Genomic DNA, 16534 nt, shown 5'->3' on the forward strand with positions numbered 1-16534 from the left:
GAACGACAGCGACGGGCCATTTTTTTCCCGTTACGAGAGTCGGTTTACATGTGCAAAAGCCTTACTAGCTAGGGTGCTGAGAGTATGGAATAGTCTCCCCGCCTCTCTCTGGCTAGACGGTGACTTGTTTTTGTTCGCCAGTAAAATGACTTGGAAAGGTGTATCAAGCCGCGACTCAAAAACAGAAACCTCGAAGACATATCCGGTCAGAGCTATTCCCCCTTCCGTTTCATATTACAATTTGACCACCTGTGTCCAGAGTTTCAATGACGGCAAATAGAACGAACCAAATTACCTTGCAGGTCTGTAAGCACCGGAAAAAATCAACCAAGCGACCCCAGAAACCTCATTGACCTTACGACACGTCTGAATGTTCATCCGAAATCGTAGAGCTAGCTATTATCACCTCGTATAGACTTTCTAGACGGTTCATGATCAGGTACAATAATTGGTACCACCTTGCCAATGCTTTCTGAGGGCTCTTGTGTGGCACGACCCCAAGATCGAAGGAAGCTTCCAGGACTGGAGGATAAATCGATATTGGCTGAGCGCAATCAATTTTACGGTACTCCCAACCTATATCTGTTTTTCGAATGGTTGTTCGCAGGTTGAGTCGACTTCGAAAGATCCGTAATATTGGTTTCGACACAGCTGCTGGGCGTGTCGGAGTCAGAACAGTGAAACCTGTCCTCGAGGTCTAGTGTTCGAAAGTGGCTGAGAGCTCGAGGTGATGGTGATACCTCAGAAACAATGGTGGGAAAGAATTTTGCATAGACTACGACGCAAGAGGTATGAGAATCATCTTCATCAAACATACTTAAACGTCAAGCTCACCAACTTGTTCGTCATTTTGACCAGTATTGGGCTCCTCCAAATCCTTCAGCATCAGGTTCATGTTCCCAACCAGACAATGGACTTGTTATTGTTGAGACGTCACCTAAAATCTCGACTTTTGGAGTTTAACATTGATCCTCGAAGTCAAATCGGGTGGTCTGTTGGCTAAATGAATGTACGCCATCAAGTCAAGGTGAACGACCTCACATTTCAAGATTTACCTGGACCTCCAGGCGCCTGGCATATTCTCCAATTTGATTCCATGTCAGTCTTCCAGAAAGGTTGACCACAAGCTTCAGCTGTTTGGCTTCATTGTCCGGTACATTAACACGAGCACCTATGAAGGACTGTTAGTACTTGGTGAACGAGGTTGGCGCTTGGAACAGAACATAAATGGGGTATTTTTCGTACCAAGTTTGTGAAGTGCTTGGAATGTGCATCGTGTTCGCGTCGAGACTGGGTGATCATAATGTTATGAATACACGATGCCGTAGGACCCGGATTGCACTATTATACACAGTTTTGCATTTCCTGGATCAAGCATCATCGAGACTGGCTATAAGCACCTGCGAAACCGAGAGAAAAGACGTGGTCGAGGTAAAACTGGTGGTCAAGAAGCAGGACCGCGACGCGCCGAAGCGGTATGTCACTCATCTCAGACTCAAACAGACTTGCAACCTCTTTAATACTGTTACCTAGCATCCGTGCTGTATACGATTACAGCTTCAAGTTCTGGAGGCTTCTCTAACCATGTGAAACCTCAAACCGGAATATCAATATCATGGGCGTTTCAACTCCGGGAGATCATCGGCTCGGGTGTATCAGAGAAGACATTGAAAAACTTCGACGGTCGACTATTGGTGTCTTTGAGTCATATGTTCGACTCTTTCCATCCGACAATTCTCATTTCACCCATGTGCATCACAGCTCGAGCCTTTAAGAAAAGTTATTTGGGATTCCCGAATGACCAAGTATCCCCTCGATGAAAATGTCGTTATCTCTTCTAATGGTTTTCGGCCTTGGCGTAGTGCCAACCGTTATTGCTCAAGCTCAGCCAGTCTGGGGCCAGTGTAAGTCATTATGTCGTGATCCAGGTTGAGAGAGCTGAACGAAGTCCTTAGGCGGTGGAATTGGATGGGTTGGATCGACTGCTTGCACTTCCGGGTGCGTTGAATTTCATCTTCTGTATTACACTGCATATAGGTTAATCATCTTGTACAGAACCACCTGTACTACTCTAAATGCCTGTAATAATTTTTTTGCGTTGAGGTTCTCGCGTCAAACAACTCAATACCAACTTCTCTAGATTTCAGCCAATGTATCCCATCGGGCACAGGTCCCACCTCATCGACAACATCCTCCGGTTCTACACCCACTTCCCCAACTGCTTCCGCCAATTTCTGGTTTAGCTTGTGAGTGGTGCTATGATAACTGTGCTCGTCTTCGAGTATTATTTACCCTTGCCCGTCCATGCTATCAGTGGTGACTCCTACACGGCGACGGCGTTCAACCCATCTGGGAAACCGCCACAGGTCGGTAATCCTATGGGTAATCCTACATACCCTGGAGGTACGGTGGACGGTGGGCCTAATTGGATAGACTATATGACTGTTGAACGCAACAATTCATTGGTTCTCACTTGGAACTATGCGTACGGTGGGGCGACGATTGACGCGACGTTGGCTCCTCCGTACTCGCCAACAGTTTTGTCGCTGACGGACCAGGTAGGCCCACCTATCTGTTACTTCTCTCCCTTTCCAGCTGACATTTCCCCGTAGATTAACCAATTTCTCAATGGCACTGCAAAGAAACCTACTGGAGCCCCCTGGACTAGTCAGAACTCACTCGTCTCGTTCTGGATTGGTATCAATGATCTCTCGTGGAGTTGGTGGCAGCAGGAAGATCGCCTCGCGTCAGTCCTCCAAACCATTCTAAGCTTTAAGCCCATCGAGCTCGACGCTGAACCACAGATATAATGACAAGCTTCTAGACGCCTACTTCGCCCTTGTTATGAAGACGGTTGGTTTGATCCATCTTTTGCTTTCTCTCCTTTGACTGACATTTACACTCAGTACAACGTCGGTGCTCGAAACTTCCTTTTTAACACTGTTCCACCATTCGAACGTTCTCCATACGTGAGCACATACACACTTACACGCTGATAGTCTTATAATTACTGCACCTTTTCTCCCAGTTCATTGGCATCGATACCAACCACCAAGGTGCTCCGATATTGAACGGTGTCATCGTTGATTACAACTCGAAACTGAAAACCAGAGTGCGCAACCTATCTACCAACCTCACAGGGGTGAGTAAATGTCCATGTTCATGAACAATTGAGCCACCGTTCATACTTCTGACCAGGTGAAAACGTGGATCTGGGATTCGAATTCGACCTTTACTCCCATTCTCAATGATCCCAAGGCATATGGTTTCAGGGATGCGACGACTTACGGGGCTGGAACGGACCTTTTCTGGGGGTGAGTTCAAGAAACGCTTCTCATCTCATCTCATATTCACCTTTTTGTCAATCAGGAATGACAATCAGGGTTTGCATCCGTCCAGTAAGATATCATATGTCCTTGCTTGGAATTCGAAGTCTCCAGCTTATCTTTCATTTCTCTGCATAGGTACGGCTCATAAATTCCTTGCTCAGGATGTCGCAAATGTTTTGGCGGGCACTGTTTGGTGAAGTGAAAGTTATCATAATTAATAATTGAGATTCGTAGGTTCTTGTAGGGAAAGTCGTGGTAGATGAAATTACTCCGCCTCTACATTCGCAGGTTCATCCGCATCGTATGCTATTCCCGTGTCAGTGGTCAGTACTTCAGTCCTGGCGTCATCATGAGAAACACGAACACGTCAGTAAAGCCCTTCAGAAATCGTTGAGGCGGTTAGCTTATGGATCGGTCTCATGAGGTGGCGAAGGTCGGCTCAGGATGATTTGAACAATACCTAATGAGAACGGTATCTACACTTATATTCATCTTTTTTGTCTTGCGACGATTAAGGTACGAGAATGGTTTTACATCCAAGTTGCTGTAAATCAGGGTCGAAGTTTTTCTTGCAGAGCCTTGGATGGCTATCGTGCGATATTGACATCCGATCCAGAATAGTCTGAGGGTCTAACGAGTGCAGATGCGCCCAAAATACCATTTCAACCGTTACAGTAGAGCCGATCCTAGAGTCAATACGAGCAGGAAAGACACTGCCTGGTTATGTGCTAGTGGTACCGGGAAATCCAAGGGCGTTGTGAGGGTAGAATGTGAAATAGGTTTTTTCTTACCGAAGATGCCGGATGGTAATCTGGAACCACGTTATCGTACCAAAACTTATTACAAGTGTCCAACCATCTGCCAAACTTGGGAGAGTACATCAGCTAAAGAGGGACGTTCATCTGGGTCCACCGAAATCATTCTCTTCCCCAGCGTTTCAGCCAAATCTTTTTCCTGTTCAGTAAAAGTGCACGAGTCAGTCATGAATAACAAGACCTTCCCTAAACTCCAAATGTCCGCCAACTTGAGATCGATCTCCTCATTCTCCTCATTCTCCTCTAACTCCTCCACCTCCGGCGCCATCCAGCCTTGTGTGCCGGTCGGTCCACAAAGCGTCTCCTCAGTTGAGCACGCCAGTCCAAAGTCCAAAAGTATTGCTGAGGTATCAGTGACATTGACAGGAACCACCACGTTAGCTGGCTTGATATCCAGGTGCACAAAACCGGCGTTGTGAACATTCTGCACCACAGTCAGTAGACCGACTACTATGCCCATTGCAGGCGGTCCTGGGCCGACCCTGCAGAGACAGTAGGATTTGAGATCCTGTCCCGCATAGTGCGTGATTAATAAATGGACATCGGGTTCGAGCTCCTTTTCCATCTTAATCTTGACGACACCTCGCAGGAATTGCAACTGCCTCAAAATCCTGACTTCCCTTTCGTTCGTTAACTTTGCAACTCCAATGAATTCCTCCTGATCCTGTTCTTTGAGAAGCGCCACTTGTCCCTTGGATCCGAGGTCCGTAGGTCAACACTAAATGCCAACTTGATGGAGGAATAACTGCACACCGGTCTTGCTTTCAAACAATTAGCCATCTCAGTCAAAGAGTCTGCTAAAGGCTAAAACGATAACGATTCCAATATGGAACTTTTCACCAATAGAACGCGAGTTTTTCCAAGCGACCTATCAGATTCAATGTCCGAATGTTGCTTCCTCGGAATCTCCCAATGTCCACCCGATGTTAAATGTCGCCTCTTCACCCAGGGATGAAAATCTGAAAAGGGTCGGGGAGTGGAGAATTTGGCCGCATTGAAGACTTCCATTTCCCCACCATGTTTATCCTGATTTTTATGTTTAGATGCTCCCTGGGCTTTCGATGGAAAAACACTCAGCATGTTGTGCAGAATACTCCACGTTTGGACTGTATGATCACTATGAGCCCGGCTGTTTGTAACCATTGTACGCATCCCCATAAAGAGGCCTGCGCACACTTTCACAAACTCCACTGCTCCTTCAAACTCCGTCCTCGTCATTAGGCGGGCGTAACGTCTCAACTCCAATTTGCCCGGCTGGGTGACGGATTAGCTGAGCAAAAGTATGCAACATAGACAAAGATGCTCACCTGTGATTGGTTCTCCACCACCTTGAAGATAGTGAATTTGGTAACAAAACGGAATTGTGAGTCGTCCGACACGAAGAGGTTAAGGAAACGAGTGGGGCAGTTAGCGCGTTTCTGTGTGATCCACACTTTTGCGTAAGTGTGAACGGCAAAAAGACCCTTGGTGTGGTCATATCCCGAACAATGTGAATCGATCTCCCCCCACAATACCAGTGGGTGTGACTTAGAATTCCCTTGGTCCGTTACATACAGGTCATTGATCGGACGATAGGCATAATAGTCGGGAGGATCGTTCTTGTTCAATTTCAATACCAGCCTTATGTCCGTCGGGCTTTGTCTGTTCAACCAAAATGGTAAGAAAATGGTAAGAAAATGCTTTGATATGTCAACCAAACTCACTTCGGACGCAAGGCGAATTTCAACGTGTCAGATATGTGACCCACTAATTCGCGACAGAGATCTTCCGTCGGCCAAAATGAATAATAGATTGGGGTTAGAAACATCCCTGCCAGATAATGCAGCAGCAGCGGTGGTAGCAGGTCATCAACAACAGCAGCCACGATGTCGATGCCACTCTCTTCTGGACACGTCAAAAACTCGACGTGCTTGTTAACAGAATCTGCGACGTAATCTCCATCTTCTTCTGCCTGGGCTTTGCTCAAGATCTGAACATCCGACTTTGCAACGCTGATCATTTCGTCGGTCCAAACACGTCTCATTTGCGAGTTTTTATCCGATGCCGCCATCCGTTTCAACAACTGCGTATCTTGATCACCATGTTGTATCTCCCGATGTTGAAGAGGCACTCACATCAAAACTAGGCACGCGCAATTGGCGCACTCCCAACCTCTTCTCAGCACTGTCGCATATTACTTCGACTGGTAAGTCGTTCGAATTTCCCCCTGAAGTCGGAAACCCAGCTTGGTCGATTTTGACTATGAGCGGCTGGAAAGCCTGTTCTATATCTGTGAGAGGGAACGTATAGTTTCCATGGCAATTGTGGTTAAAAGGTACAGTCGTTCTCAAAAACCTTGCGGCGCGTCATTTGCGCGTGCGAAAAATTAAAAGAAGTCGAAAAAAGTCGAAAAAAGCCTGTAAACTATTTTAACTCACTCTACGTCTCAATTCTCGTTTTTTTTCTGCTGGAATCGCGCAAGAATCCTGAGTACCAGGATATATGGCCAAAAAGAAGCCAAAGAAACAAAAAAACGCCGTTGTAACCGAGCAAGGTAGTGACGGCGGTGTGGATGGGCCCAACGATAGTTCAGCTTTGAGAAGTGGTTCTACCCACGGTGACTGTCATTGTTTCAATATAGATTGACATTCTCATTCATTCTGTTGACTCTACAGTGGATGGTGGCCAGGAAAAGCTGTTCATACGACTGACTATTCCACAGAGGAACAGCGCGGTAACCACGAGCCCCTCGGAAACACCAAAGAACAGTCCTTCTGAATTGGGAAATCAGATTCAGATTGACAACGAGGAGAACCAAGGTGTCGAGGAAGAACGAGATAGACATGTCTTTGGTGAAGAGGAGTCAGAAAATACGTTTGACTTCGAGTCACCTCCTGCCCCAGGTTGGCAACAGGATATGAAGGATAGAGGCTACGGATATGACATCGAGCAGCTGGAAGGGAAATTAACAGACCTAGATGTAACTGAAGAAGGCTCAGAATGGGGAGGAATTGAGGACTACACACTCTCGTCGAGTCCTCTGAGGTTTTCACCAATGAAATCGTCGACGAAATGCAAAGTCCTCCGAGAACGGTCAGATTCTGATGAACATGGATCACCAACACCATCCAAACGTGCAATTGTCACAATGACAAGCGAAGATTCTGAGGGATCTGTTAATGTATGTCCTGGTTTAGTTTGATACCGCACAAGCTAACATAAATTCACGGACGCTAGCCCAAGAAGTCAATACGGCAACTCAAGAAGGGACCTCACAGGCCACTCACTGACTTGGAGCTTGAGATGGAAGATGTGTGAGAAGAATAAAGAGATATTCTTGAGAGTGACTACAGCAGGTAGTCTTAGCAGCTAAGAGGTTTCCACTACAGGTGGAAAGATGACCAGAGGCTTCACTACAGGTGAAGGGAGTAGAACTGATAGTTATTGAGGTAGTCAAGCTACATCTTATATACTGAGTCCAATAGGTAAATATAGATAAGACCGTATGGTCTGTACTGCTGCAGATTGCTGCGCACGACTGTGGTCAACTGCGGAATGATAGTAGTAAGAGGTGTGCATATGGGATGGTGGTAACAATCATAAAAGTAGAGATAGAAGAGAAGATGTAATAAATATTCCAACAAGACGAAGCAAGTACTCCTAAGGTGGTAAGTTCGCAATTGAGTTCTTTGATATGCCGTCGGTCCTGATTTTGGTTTTGGCTTCGATAAGGTCCAATCCAAGCAACGCAAACGTATTGGACGTCCGCCAAAGTTACCTCCACCGCAACCCAACTATATTAGCATCCAATTCTGGATTGTAGTTCTCCTCCTCCCAAAACCAGTTGTAGAGCCTGCTGGTGCTCGTCGGAAGGGTAGAGGTTCTGGTTCTGCAGCTCAGGCAAAAGGGCCGGAAACGAAGATGCTTGGGCCTTCTAATTTGTCGGATAAGATGAGCTGGGAAGACTTGCTTGACGAGCTGGTAAAGGAGACCAAAACAGACCGTGCGCGGATCGAGAAGGTGGTTCCAACTATGAAATGGTGCCAGTCAACGCCTGCCGGCGCTCGCGGGAAATCAGAACTACCTCTTCACAACCAACGCTCCTTTGAAACCTTGATCTTGTGGATACAAGCCAATTCGCAGAAGAAGGCCGGCAGTCTCCCCATTTGGATCAGTATCAATCAGCCCCCAAGTATTACAGAAACGGAAAATGACACCTTCGTAGGTTAAGCATATCTCGTAAAAATCCACAACTACTTACAGCTTGTAATGCTTACAGAGCTGGAATGCCGACACTCGCACAGAACAAAAGGATCTGTGGGCTTCAAACCCTGTTCACGACAAACTAGAGACTCTCCTCGGGAAAAAGGTATGTTCATGTCTGCGGTATCTCTACCCTTGCTCAGGGCCGTAATCCACAGATTGCCATTGACGACACCTTACAACCATACAAAGATGAAATTTTCAACAAGTATCCGATGGACACCTGTGCACAGCATCCGGGAATACGATGCTTTGTGTATGTACCGAAAAACTGGCATTTTCATCTTGATGACAACCGAGCAGGTGTCTGGGGGTACGAGATTGTGAGTCATCAAAATTCTTTTCATTTACTAGTTAAGTATTGATGTCTGTATGTCCTAGTTGCGAGGTAACACTGACTTTAATGTCCCGCCTCTCGAAAACAAGTTCTTCAAACCGGACCAGGTTATAAAGGAGCCTCGCCACAATCAAGTTTATACTCCCCCACCGCCACCTGCATATAATGTACCAGCTCCTACCACTCCGCATCTACAGCCTTATCCTGGATATCCTAGTATTTGGCCACCACCGCAACCTTTCAACCAATTCCCATATACTCCCCCATACCCCTTCCCAACAACGCCCATCAATGCAGCTGTACATCCTCCAGTAGCTAACCCTCGGAGCAGGAGTCCCGATATTCCAGCCATAGGGGACCCTTTCACTTGGCTGAAGAACGACATCAGGGTCAATCCTCCAGAGGTGTTTTTGACGGCCTTAGAGACCCTCCATTTCCAGGTTGGTGATGATGTATCAGTTTTATCCGCACAGTATGTTAAGGAAGTTACAGGTTTGGAGGAACTGGAGTGGGCGAGATTCACAAAAGCTTATATCAGGTACCTCAAAAGATTTGAGAATTGAACGATAGGTTGTGATCAATGATTGAAGTATATATACAGCTACTACAGGTATCCGCTATCTCTAAACCATCTGGGGGCATTCCCTGCGTGAACAGCTATCATACAGGCTTCATATAACACTCGCTTTGGAAACGGATGGTTGTCAAGCTCACGCCAGTGTCGGTGAAGGTGATATTTCACTGTATTAATCTGTCAGTTAGCAATTTTCGCACAGAGCAAGAAAACTGGGGTTCATACCACAACTAAAGCTTTCTTCAATGGGATTGAAATCAGGCGAGTATGGTGGTAAGAATATGAGAATAGATCCTAAAAGCTCTGTCAGCCACAAAGTGAACATAGAATGATAAAGCAGATGGTACCATTTGCTTCAATGGCTTGTCGGATGGCCTGACCCTTGTGTATGTTACAATTGTCCATGATGAGGACACTACACGGTTGGGGGAAAGGATTCATGACATTAACCTAGTAGAGAGTCACCGAGTAGTATTAGGCTCCAGGAGGAAGAGGATGTTGAATAACAAACACACTAGGTCACTAATCACATAATCATACATTTCTTCGCTGTCCACTGAATCCTCCACAACTCGTACGGCTATGTATCCGCTCAATGCTAATGCAGCAAGGATGCTGTAACGATCCCCTCGTTTGAAACTCATGATCTCTTCTGGAGTTTCCCCACATTGTGCTCGCCCATACCGCCGTGCAATTGTTCGGCCATCCTTCGAAGATTCGTCAACGAATACCATCTGTTCGGCTGTATAGTTTTGAATGATATGGTCCAACCATGAGGTGCGAAGGGCTTCATCACGCTGCGAGGTGATTTTTCTGATTAGTTTTCGGTGGAGTCCAAGTTTGACAAGGTTTCTTTGGATTGTGGGGATTGAAATTGACTGGCCGTGCATGATTGCCAGGTAGCCCATAATTTCGTCAAGGAAAATTGAAGGTGTCTCGCGCACCAGCTGATCCAACTCAATGGAAACAGCAGTTCCGAGAATTCTTGGACGTCCTTGAGGTAGTACGGGTGATCTGACAGACCCATATTCCTCTTCATTACGTCTTCATCGCCGTACGCTGTTGTCTGAAACACCTAGAGCATCCAACACGGCGTCAAGACCCCAGCCTTCTTCTAATAGGTACAAAGCACGTTTCTTCATATCTGTGCTGACATGACAGTAGACCATGTCATTTACGAGGGTTTGCAAGTGGAAAGGGCGCAAGAGGTGTTCATCAGCAAATTCTGAGACATGGGGTAGGGGGAGGGGGGGGGGCCTGGAGGACCTTATGTTTGAAAGGTGCATGCACCCCCAAAATGATGTGATACTGTCTCAAATCAGTGTGTGTGGATCCAAATTATTGTTTTTAAAAGGAAATGCACTTTTCCCCAGTTGTGGCAGTAAAAATTTCCTTATTTAGCTATCAAAATTTGCTCAAATTTCTGCATCAAGTCTCATTGATCAGACTGAAACAAACAATCTTTTTTTTTCTTCTTCATGCATGCATATAGCAAAGGCGAAAAAAAAGGTACTATCTCCATTATATCTGGATTATTAATACTTTTGAAGGCTGTCTATCTTATCTGCTCTTTATAGTATCACCTGTGCTGCTGTGGTCTAGCTGGCAAGCCCATAGAAAAGTATTTTTGTGATGGTAGATGTCACGAAGAGGCAGCAAAGCAGAGGGGAAAGTGAGAATGGCACCTCAGGCTGGAGTTTGACAGCTACATAAAGGCCTGTCAGGCCCCCAAAAAAGCCGTGAGAAAGGGGCCTCAGAGGCCTTCTACGCCGCCAAAGTTTCCAAGGCACCATGTGTTACAGTTCTACTTGCTCCTACTACGACTCAGCCATTCCGCTTTGCCGCTCTTTTATTTTATTTTTCCCCCTCTACCCCTTGCATCCTTCACAGTTAATATGGACAGAACACATGAATCGTACCTTCAGCAACATCTGGATACCGCCGAAATCACACACCGACTCGCTATGCCACCCATGTTTCTAGCATGTCATGACTACTTAGTACGACTCACACTTCTTCCACATCATTGCTGTTGTTCCCCTCTATCTCTCGCATCCTCTTCAATTTATATGAGACAAACGACATGTCAAGCCCTCTGCGGTGAAGCCACCTGACATATCCCGGAATTCGAGTCGTAAAATGCTATGGCTCTAGTACTCGCTGCTACTCACACTTTTTTTACTTCGTCATTCTTGTTCCCTTCTTTCCCTTGCATCCTCCATGATTCATATGAGATATAGGATGTGAACTCCACCTCCGACGACGTCAGTTACTGTGGACTCGGTTATGCACTGAATCCCAGAAATTTAGCCTCCCGGTACGTGCTTGCACTTTTCATTCCGTTCTTAATTTGACCTTGACCTCTTTCAGAACTTGTCGATGGTTGTGTTTTGTAGATTATTCTTACAGATTTTGTTCCTCTTCATGAGAAGAATATCCTGAGAGACTTGGGATCTCGCTAATGGGCGAAGAATACCACTCAAGAGTCAACCTAATATCAGAGCTATGGGAGTAGCACCAACACCAAATCAACCCAAAAACTAGTAAACCTCCGTGTAAAGTCTATCAATAACTCTACACACCAGGAAAGATTGCAAGGGTGGACTGCTTGGCAAAGGTTACGCACAAGATCACAGTCTCAGTACCGTATGAAGTTCTTATGAAATCAATGTGTAACTGCAAGTGTAAAAACACCACAGCTACGGGATTCTAAGGTTTGTAGGGGCTCTGTTTATTGTCCAGTGGACTAAGTGGGACTATGAATTTCGTCTACGGTAAGACTAATTCGAACGATTGGAGACTATTGCCCTCGACGGACACGAAAACTAAGTCCTCGGCGGACACGAACGCTAAGACCCTCGACGGATCACGAAACAGTAATCAAGACCTCGGCGGCCTACGGACGGACAGTTCTCTAGTTTTTGACCTCGACGGTCTCGTATAGTTCAAATCAAATCTTATCATTTCACTGCACAAAGACAGGGCAAATCTCTCTATTGGTGTCAAGAGCAGTTACTCACGGGCAACCCACTCAGGACTTTCCTACGCACGGGTAGTACTCTTTTATCTACGGATACATGAGCTGCTTTTATACTACTTCTACGCTAGCTTTGTAATCCTATCTCTACTTGTTCTATCTCTAAAAATAATGCACTGTAGCTACGAATCCATGCGGAGTCTTATCGCTAGGGACTGCTACATGTGCAGAATCTTGTCTACGGAGCTTTTCCGTATTCGAATCATATGTTTTGGACCAATCTGGACCGTTCTTCATTCTTGTTTCAGCATGTAGAATGGACCTACATAGGCGTACCATATGGTATTTCCTGCCTACGGACCTTATCCTGTATTTCGACGTTATCAAATCATATGGACTTTGTGTGTCCAAGTAGTTCCAGCATATGGATCCAGAGTTCCGAATCGCCATAGCACATGAACAGTGTGGACTCCGAGATCCGTTGTTCATTCCTGCCTGGTTCCTAGGTACTCTATCTGTGATCTGGGATCTGTATCATGTCTTTTTGTCTTTTCCTCAGATCGGGACTCAATCTACGGTCATATCAAATTTCTCCTAGTCTGTGTGGTCCTATGTCCGATTTCTTGTCAACTAAATCCCCCGTAGAAGTAGGTACTCCTAGTATGAAGGTCTTTTGACTTTGTTAAGTTCTGCTACCAACGGTTCTGTGAAGACTACAAGTCTTCTAATAGTACAATCCCTTGATATGCCAGTGCATAGTAGAATGTAGAGAGTAGACCTTGGTGAATTACCGCTTAAGTCCTCTGCTCATAGTGTTCTACAGGTTTCGAACGGTCATACAGTTTTCTGACACGATCTACGGCTCTCTCTAACTGGTCTAGCTGCGCCGACGGCACATTCTACTAGCGGCACTAGCTTTAACTAGCAATTCGGGCTCACTCTAGTTCTTAATACGATAAATATCGCTCCGTAGCACTGTTTTAAAGTGCAAAAAGAACCTTGTAGCATAGTCAACTAAGTCGCATTATCGCATTCAAAGCAACAGGCGGCGGTGGCCTCTTTGGGTATGGTAGTGCTATCCAAGTTATGTACGACATGTTGTCTGGGTCTGGTCCAAATAATATAAGTGCTTTCTCAATAGGACTAAAACCAATGCAAGGCTGGTTGTCCAATTTAAATGACGAAAAAGCCACTTCAGAACTAGCACCGGTATTCCGGCTATTCGGTAACCGGCACTTCTAGGAGACTTTGCATAACATAGTTTGTTTTTCCAGTACATGTAATACTCCCTCAATTTCTTATTCCTGAGATAAAATACATTGGTTTTATGGTGTAATCTGGTGTAATCGATCTATCAGAAGTGTATGACAATCAGACAATCACAATATGGTAAACGAAAAAAGTAAGAATTCTGACGCACCATTTGACCCAGATTTACTATGCGTTAAGTTTATCATGAAGCTAGCTGCCCATATGGTATTGACCTTCCAATATCAGTCTGAAGGGTAATCGGAATCTCGGGATCTATTCAAGCTTTTGATTGGCATTCTGACATATGCGTTATATGTTTATTATGTAGTATTATACATCTGGCTACCGGTGCACGTTGAACATTGTTGGCCTTCAAAAATCAGTCATTAGAGCTAATTGAAGGTCACAGAGTATATATTCAAATTTGGTGACAAACCATCGAGCACAATATACACGACGAACCTCAGTATGATTTACCAGTATACTTAGAGTGCGAAACGCTGGGTCAAAGTGCACCAGTTTTCTTACTTTTTCATTCTCTATATTCTGATTGACTGTTGCCTCAAAAATTTCATAGACTGATGATATTATAAAGTCAATGAATTTTGCCCGCAGGAATAAACAATCAAGTGAGTATTACACCTACAGGAAAACAAACTATGTTGCGCGAAGTCTCCCAGGTGCCTTTACGTTAGCTGTCAAACTCCAGCCTGAGGTGATTTGAGTAGGCTTCTGCTCGTTTAGGTCTTTAATATTATCCAAATCCACTGTATTACAATTGGAGAGTATGTACTAGATTACTGTCAATCAGAAAAATCAGGGCTGATAATGACATACAGGGGCATAATTCCATGAACAAACGAAATTTGTGATGCCAGTCGGCTAAGCAAGCGGCATCAGGTAATGGACGGTTACAGGTGGAATTCTGATTGGAATTTATACTCCGACATCAACCCGAAGTGAAGGAAATCTTCAATTAAAAGGGCAAAACAAAAATTGAATCATACAAAACTTGAGAGTATAGTGCAAATATATAGATTAGCCCACTCACCAATTTTTAGCTCTTACAAGTAACAGCTGCTTCTCCTATAGGGACATCGAGGAAGAGGGACACCAACGCGTATCGGATGATCGCCGCGGCGATATACTATCAGCAGAGTTTCAATCTCGTAGTCACTTTCAGCATGCTCTGACCCTGCCGAGTGTGAAACACAAAATTCGCGTGTTCACAGAATTATGCTGGTTTTCGCAGTCTTGACATTGGGTCAATATCATTGTGAGGTAGTTACACTCCGTTCATTATTTCAACCGGACTGCGATAGCCATAGTTACCATGTTGTACGAGTACATATATTCTTGAAATGTAACTAGATTTTAGAAAGCACGACCTCAAATTCTGATATTCGCTGGGTAATTTATACAGTACCCAGATGTCGTTGGGAGATGAAGTTCGCCTCTTCCGTCCATATTGATGGTAGAGGATGCGAGGGATGGAGAAGAACAAAAAATTGAGGAAGCGGCGAAGCGGAAAGTTGGAGTAAGTAGGAGGGACACGCGCAGACTTGGAATTGTGGATGGCATAGAAGTCCTCTGAGGCCCCTTTCTCACGGCTTTTTTGGGGGCCTGACAGGCCTTTACATAGCTGTCAAACTCCAGCCTGAGGTGGAGAATGGCACATCAAATATCAGAATATAATGTGGGAAATTAGTCTTGCCAGGCATTTGGTAATCAAAAATTTCCATATTAGGAAGGTGCAGGGGGGGGAGGGGGTCCAGGGGTTCTTATGTCTACGTAGGAACCTCATATGTAAAATTTTCGGATTGAACACCTCTTGAAAGGGCGTGTATTATAGAGTGGAAGAGAGCTACAATGAATTTACAGAGTTTTCGGCCTTTCTTTGACTTTTTTTGACTTTTTTTAATTTTTCGCACGCGCGAATGACGCGCCGCAAGGTTTTTGAGAACGACTGTAAGCTCGCGAGCGAAACGAGCAATTAGGAGCCTTCATCACTTTTCCGAAATAGGAAATCAGTCACTCGTTCTCAAACATGTCCAACACAGCAGCTGTGGCCACTCGCCAGACTGTCGAAAGACGATGACTCTGGATGAAATCAACAAGGTGCGCTTCCTTGGGTCTCGCCGCCAGCCAGAGACCTTTATCTGTTGTGGTTGTTTTTCAGACGCTATCGCTCGACTACATGCTTCAACACGAACCATTCGGCCTGCTACCCGCACAGTATTTTCCAGATGAGGAGTCCAACCATTATCCTCCCATTTTCGACTATGGTTTCGCACTCACGGACGAACAGGCCAGCGACTATGCTCGTGAGCAAGGGTTAATACCTGTGGTCAGAGTAGAATGTTCAGCAGACCAAGACCCATGGAGCATCATTTCCTGGCGCATAAGTAATATCCATATTCAACGACGCTTTGGGACTTCGGATGCCAGGCAGGAGAGTCGAAATTGTTTTACCATATATCCACAGAGGCGTGGTGTTACTCACGGTCGCAAGGTGCCGTGTTCGCGAAAGAAAGTGAATAAGCTCCTGGATATGATGAAGCAAGCTTTTAAAATGCGTCCGACATGGCACCTGAGTAGGGAGAATCGTGGACGATTGCAAGATAACTATTACCTGGATCGTATTTCACCTAGTGAGTGATTCTATACTGATTGTTCATTCTCTCTAATCTCATATCTTCGCATTACAGGTCTTCAGTGGGGCATGGAAGTGCTCTCGAGCCTGCCACAGCGCAAAGATGAAGCGGCGTCTGAAATAATAGATACCCCCTAGTATAACCTTATGCATGTTCCGAAGAATAGCTTTGTATTCTAAAGTAAAAATCATCTCTATACATTAAAGCCTGGGACCAGGTTGATTACTTTGAATATTCTGAAGACTGCCTTCAAAAAACATCTCACCTACTATACGCACGAATAATCCTCTCGGAGCCCTTCTGCTACATGGAATACGAAGTTATGCATCACACTCGGCTCCAGAAGACTTCTATC

General features: G+C 45.2%; 5 protein-coding genes across 6 annotated transcripts; 2 read left to right on the top strand and 3 right to left on the bottom strand.

Annotated features, from left to right (window-relative positions):
• Window positions 1-307: 307 nt before the first annotated feature.
• E1B28_001793 (uncharacterized protein) lies at window positions 308-1470 on the bottom strand. Of its 2 annotated transcripts, XM_043147762.1 has the most exons (7): window positions 1246-1470; window positions 1042-1171; window positions 835-992; window positions 741-775; window positions 577-684; window positions 407-522; window positions 308-354 (listed from the first exon to the last, which is right to left on the bottom strand). In XM_043147762.1, the coding sequence occupies exons 3-7, from the start codon at window positions 847-849 to the stop codon at window positions 347-349; spliced, it is 282 nt and encodes a 93-aa protein (XP_043016476.1). In that variant the 5' UTR covers window positions 850-992; window positions 1042-1171; window positions 1246-1470; the 3' UTR covers window positions 308-346. The 2 variants fall into 2 exon arrangements, with proteins under 2 accessions (XP_043016476.1, XP_043016475.1); XM_043147761.1 differs by lacking the exon at window positions 1246-1470 and having other exon boundaries at window positions 577-775; window positions 1042-1211.
• On the top strand, window positions 1451-3617 carry E1B28_001794 (uncharacterized protein). The gene is made up of 13 exons (XM_043147763.1): window positions 1451-1475; window positions 1534-1904; window positions 1956-1998; window positions 2056-2081; window positions 2141-2246; window positions 2315-2558; window positions 2613-2746; window positions 2805-2853; window positions 2907-2969; window positions 3029-3142; window positions 3199-3314; window positions 3370-3398; window positions 3465-3617. Exons 2-13 carry the CDS (start codon window positions 1817-1819, stop codon window positions 3524-3526), a joined length of 1074 nt encoding a protein of 357 aa, XP_043016477.1. The 5' UTR covers window positions 1451-1475; window positions 1534-1816; the 3' UTR covers window positions 3527-3617.
• A 552-nt stretch (window positions 3618-4169) lies between these two features.
• On the bottom strand, window positions 4170-4924 carry E1B28_001795 (uncharacterized protein; the record flags this gene model as incomplete). Its single annotated transcript, XM_043147764.1, has 2 exons — window positions 4170-4835; window positions 4898-4924. The coding sequence occupies 2 exons, from the start codon at window positions 4922-4924 to the stop codon at window positions 4170-4172; spliced, it is 693 nt and encodes a 230-aa protein (XP_043016478.1).
• A 24-nt stretch (window positions 4925-4948) lies between these two features.
• E1B28_001796 (uncharacterized protein) lies at window positions 4949-6167 on the bottom strand (the record flags this gene model as incomplete). Its single annotated transcript, XM_043147765.1, has 3 exons — window positions 4949-5398; window positions 5452-5785; window positions 5848-6167. The coding sequence occupies 3 exons, from the start codon at window positions 6165-6167 to the stop codon at window positions 4949-4951; spliced, it is 1104 nt and encodes a 367-aa protein (XP_043016479.1).
• A 9319-nt stretch (window positions 6168-15486) lies between these two features.
• Window positions 15487-16391, top strand: E1B28_001797 (uncharacterized protein). The gene is made up of 3 exons (XM_043147766.1): window positions 15487-15643; window positions 15705-16176; window positions 16234-16391. Exons 1-3 carry the CDS (start codon window positions 15620-15622, stop codon window positions 16314-16316), a joined length of 579 nt encoding a protein of 192 aa, XP_043016480.1. The 5' UTR covers window positions 15487-15619; the 3' UTR covers window positions 16317-16391.
• Window positions 16392-16534: the final 143 nt, after the last annotated feature.

This window comes from Marasmius oreades, chromosome 1, assembly GCF_018924745.1.
Source record: "Marasmius oreades isolate 03SP1 chromosome 1, whole genome shotgun sequence".
Taxonomy (NCBI): Eukaryota; Fungi; Basidiomycota; class Agaricomycetes; order Agaricales; family Marasmiaceae; genus Marasmius; species Marasmius oreades.

Excerpts from the sequence above, each read along its gene's own strand:
- E1B28_001794 (XM_043147763.1), top strand. The coding sequence starts at position 1,817 with ATGAAAATGTCGTTATCTCTTCTAATGGTTTTCGGCCTTGGCGTAGTG. Across the intron at positions 2,747-2,804 it reads CAGCAGGAAGATCGCCTCGC|ATATAATGACAAGCTTCTAG; the intron begins GTCAGTCCTCCA and ends GCTGAACCACAG. Across the intron at positions 2,854-2,906 it reads TCGCCCTTGTTATGAAGACG|TACAACGTCGGTGCTCGAAA; the intron begins GTTGGTTTGATC and ends ATTTACACTCAG.
- E1B28_001793 (XM_043147761.1), bottom strand. The coding sequence starts at position 895 with ATGAACCTGATGCTGAAGGATTTGGAGGAGCCCAATACTGGTCAAAAT. Across the intron at positions 776-834 it reads TCAAAATGACGAACAAGTTG|TCTATGCAAAATTCTTTCCC; the intron begins GTGAGCTTGACG and ends CTTGCGTCGTAG. Across the intron at positions 523-576 it reads CATTCGAAAAACAGATATAG|TCCTGGAAGCTTCCTTCGAT; the intron begins GTTGGGAGTACC and ends TTTATCCTCCAG.
- E1B28_001797 (XM_043147766.1), top strand. The coding sequence starts at position 15,620 with ATGACTCTGGATGAAATCAACAAG. Across the intron at positions 15,644-15,704 it reads CTCTGGATGAAATCAACAAG|ACGCTATCGCTCGACTACAT; the intron begins GTGCGCTTCCTT and ends GTTGTTTTTCAG. Across the intron at positions 16,177-16,233 it reads CCTGGATCGTATTTCACCTA|GTCTTCAGTGGGGCATGGAA; the intron begins GTGAGTGATTCT and ends TTCGCATTACAG.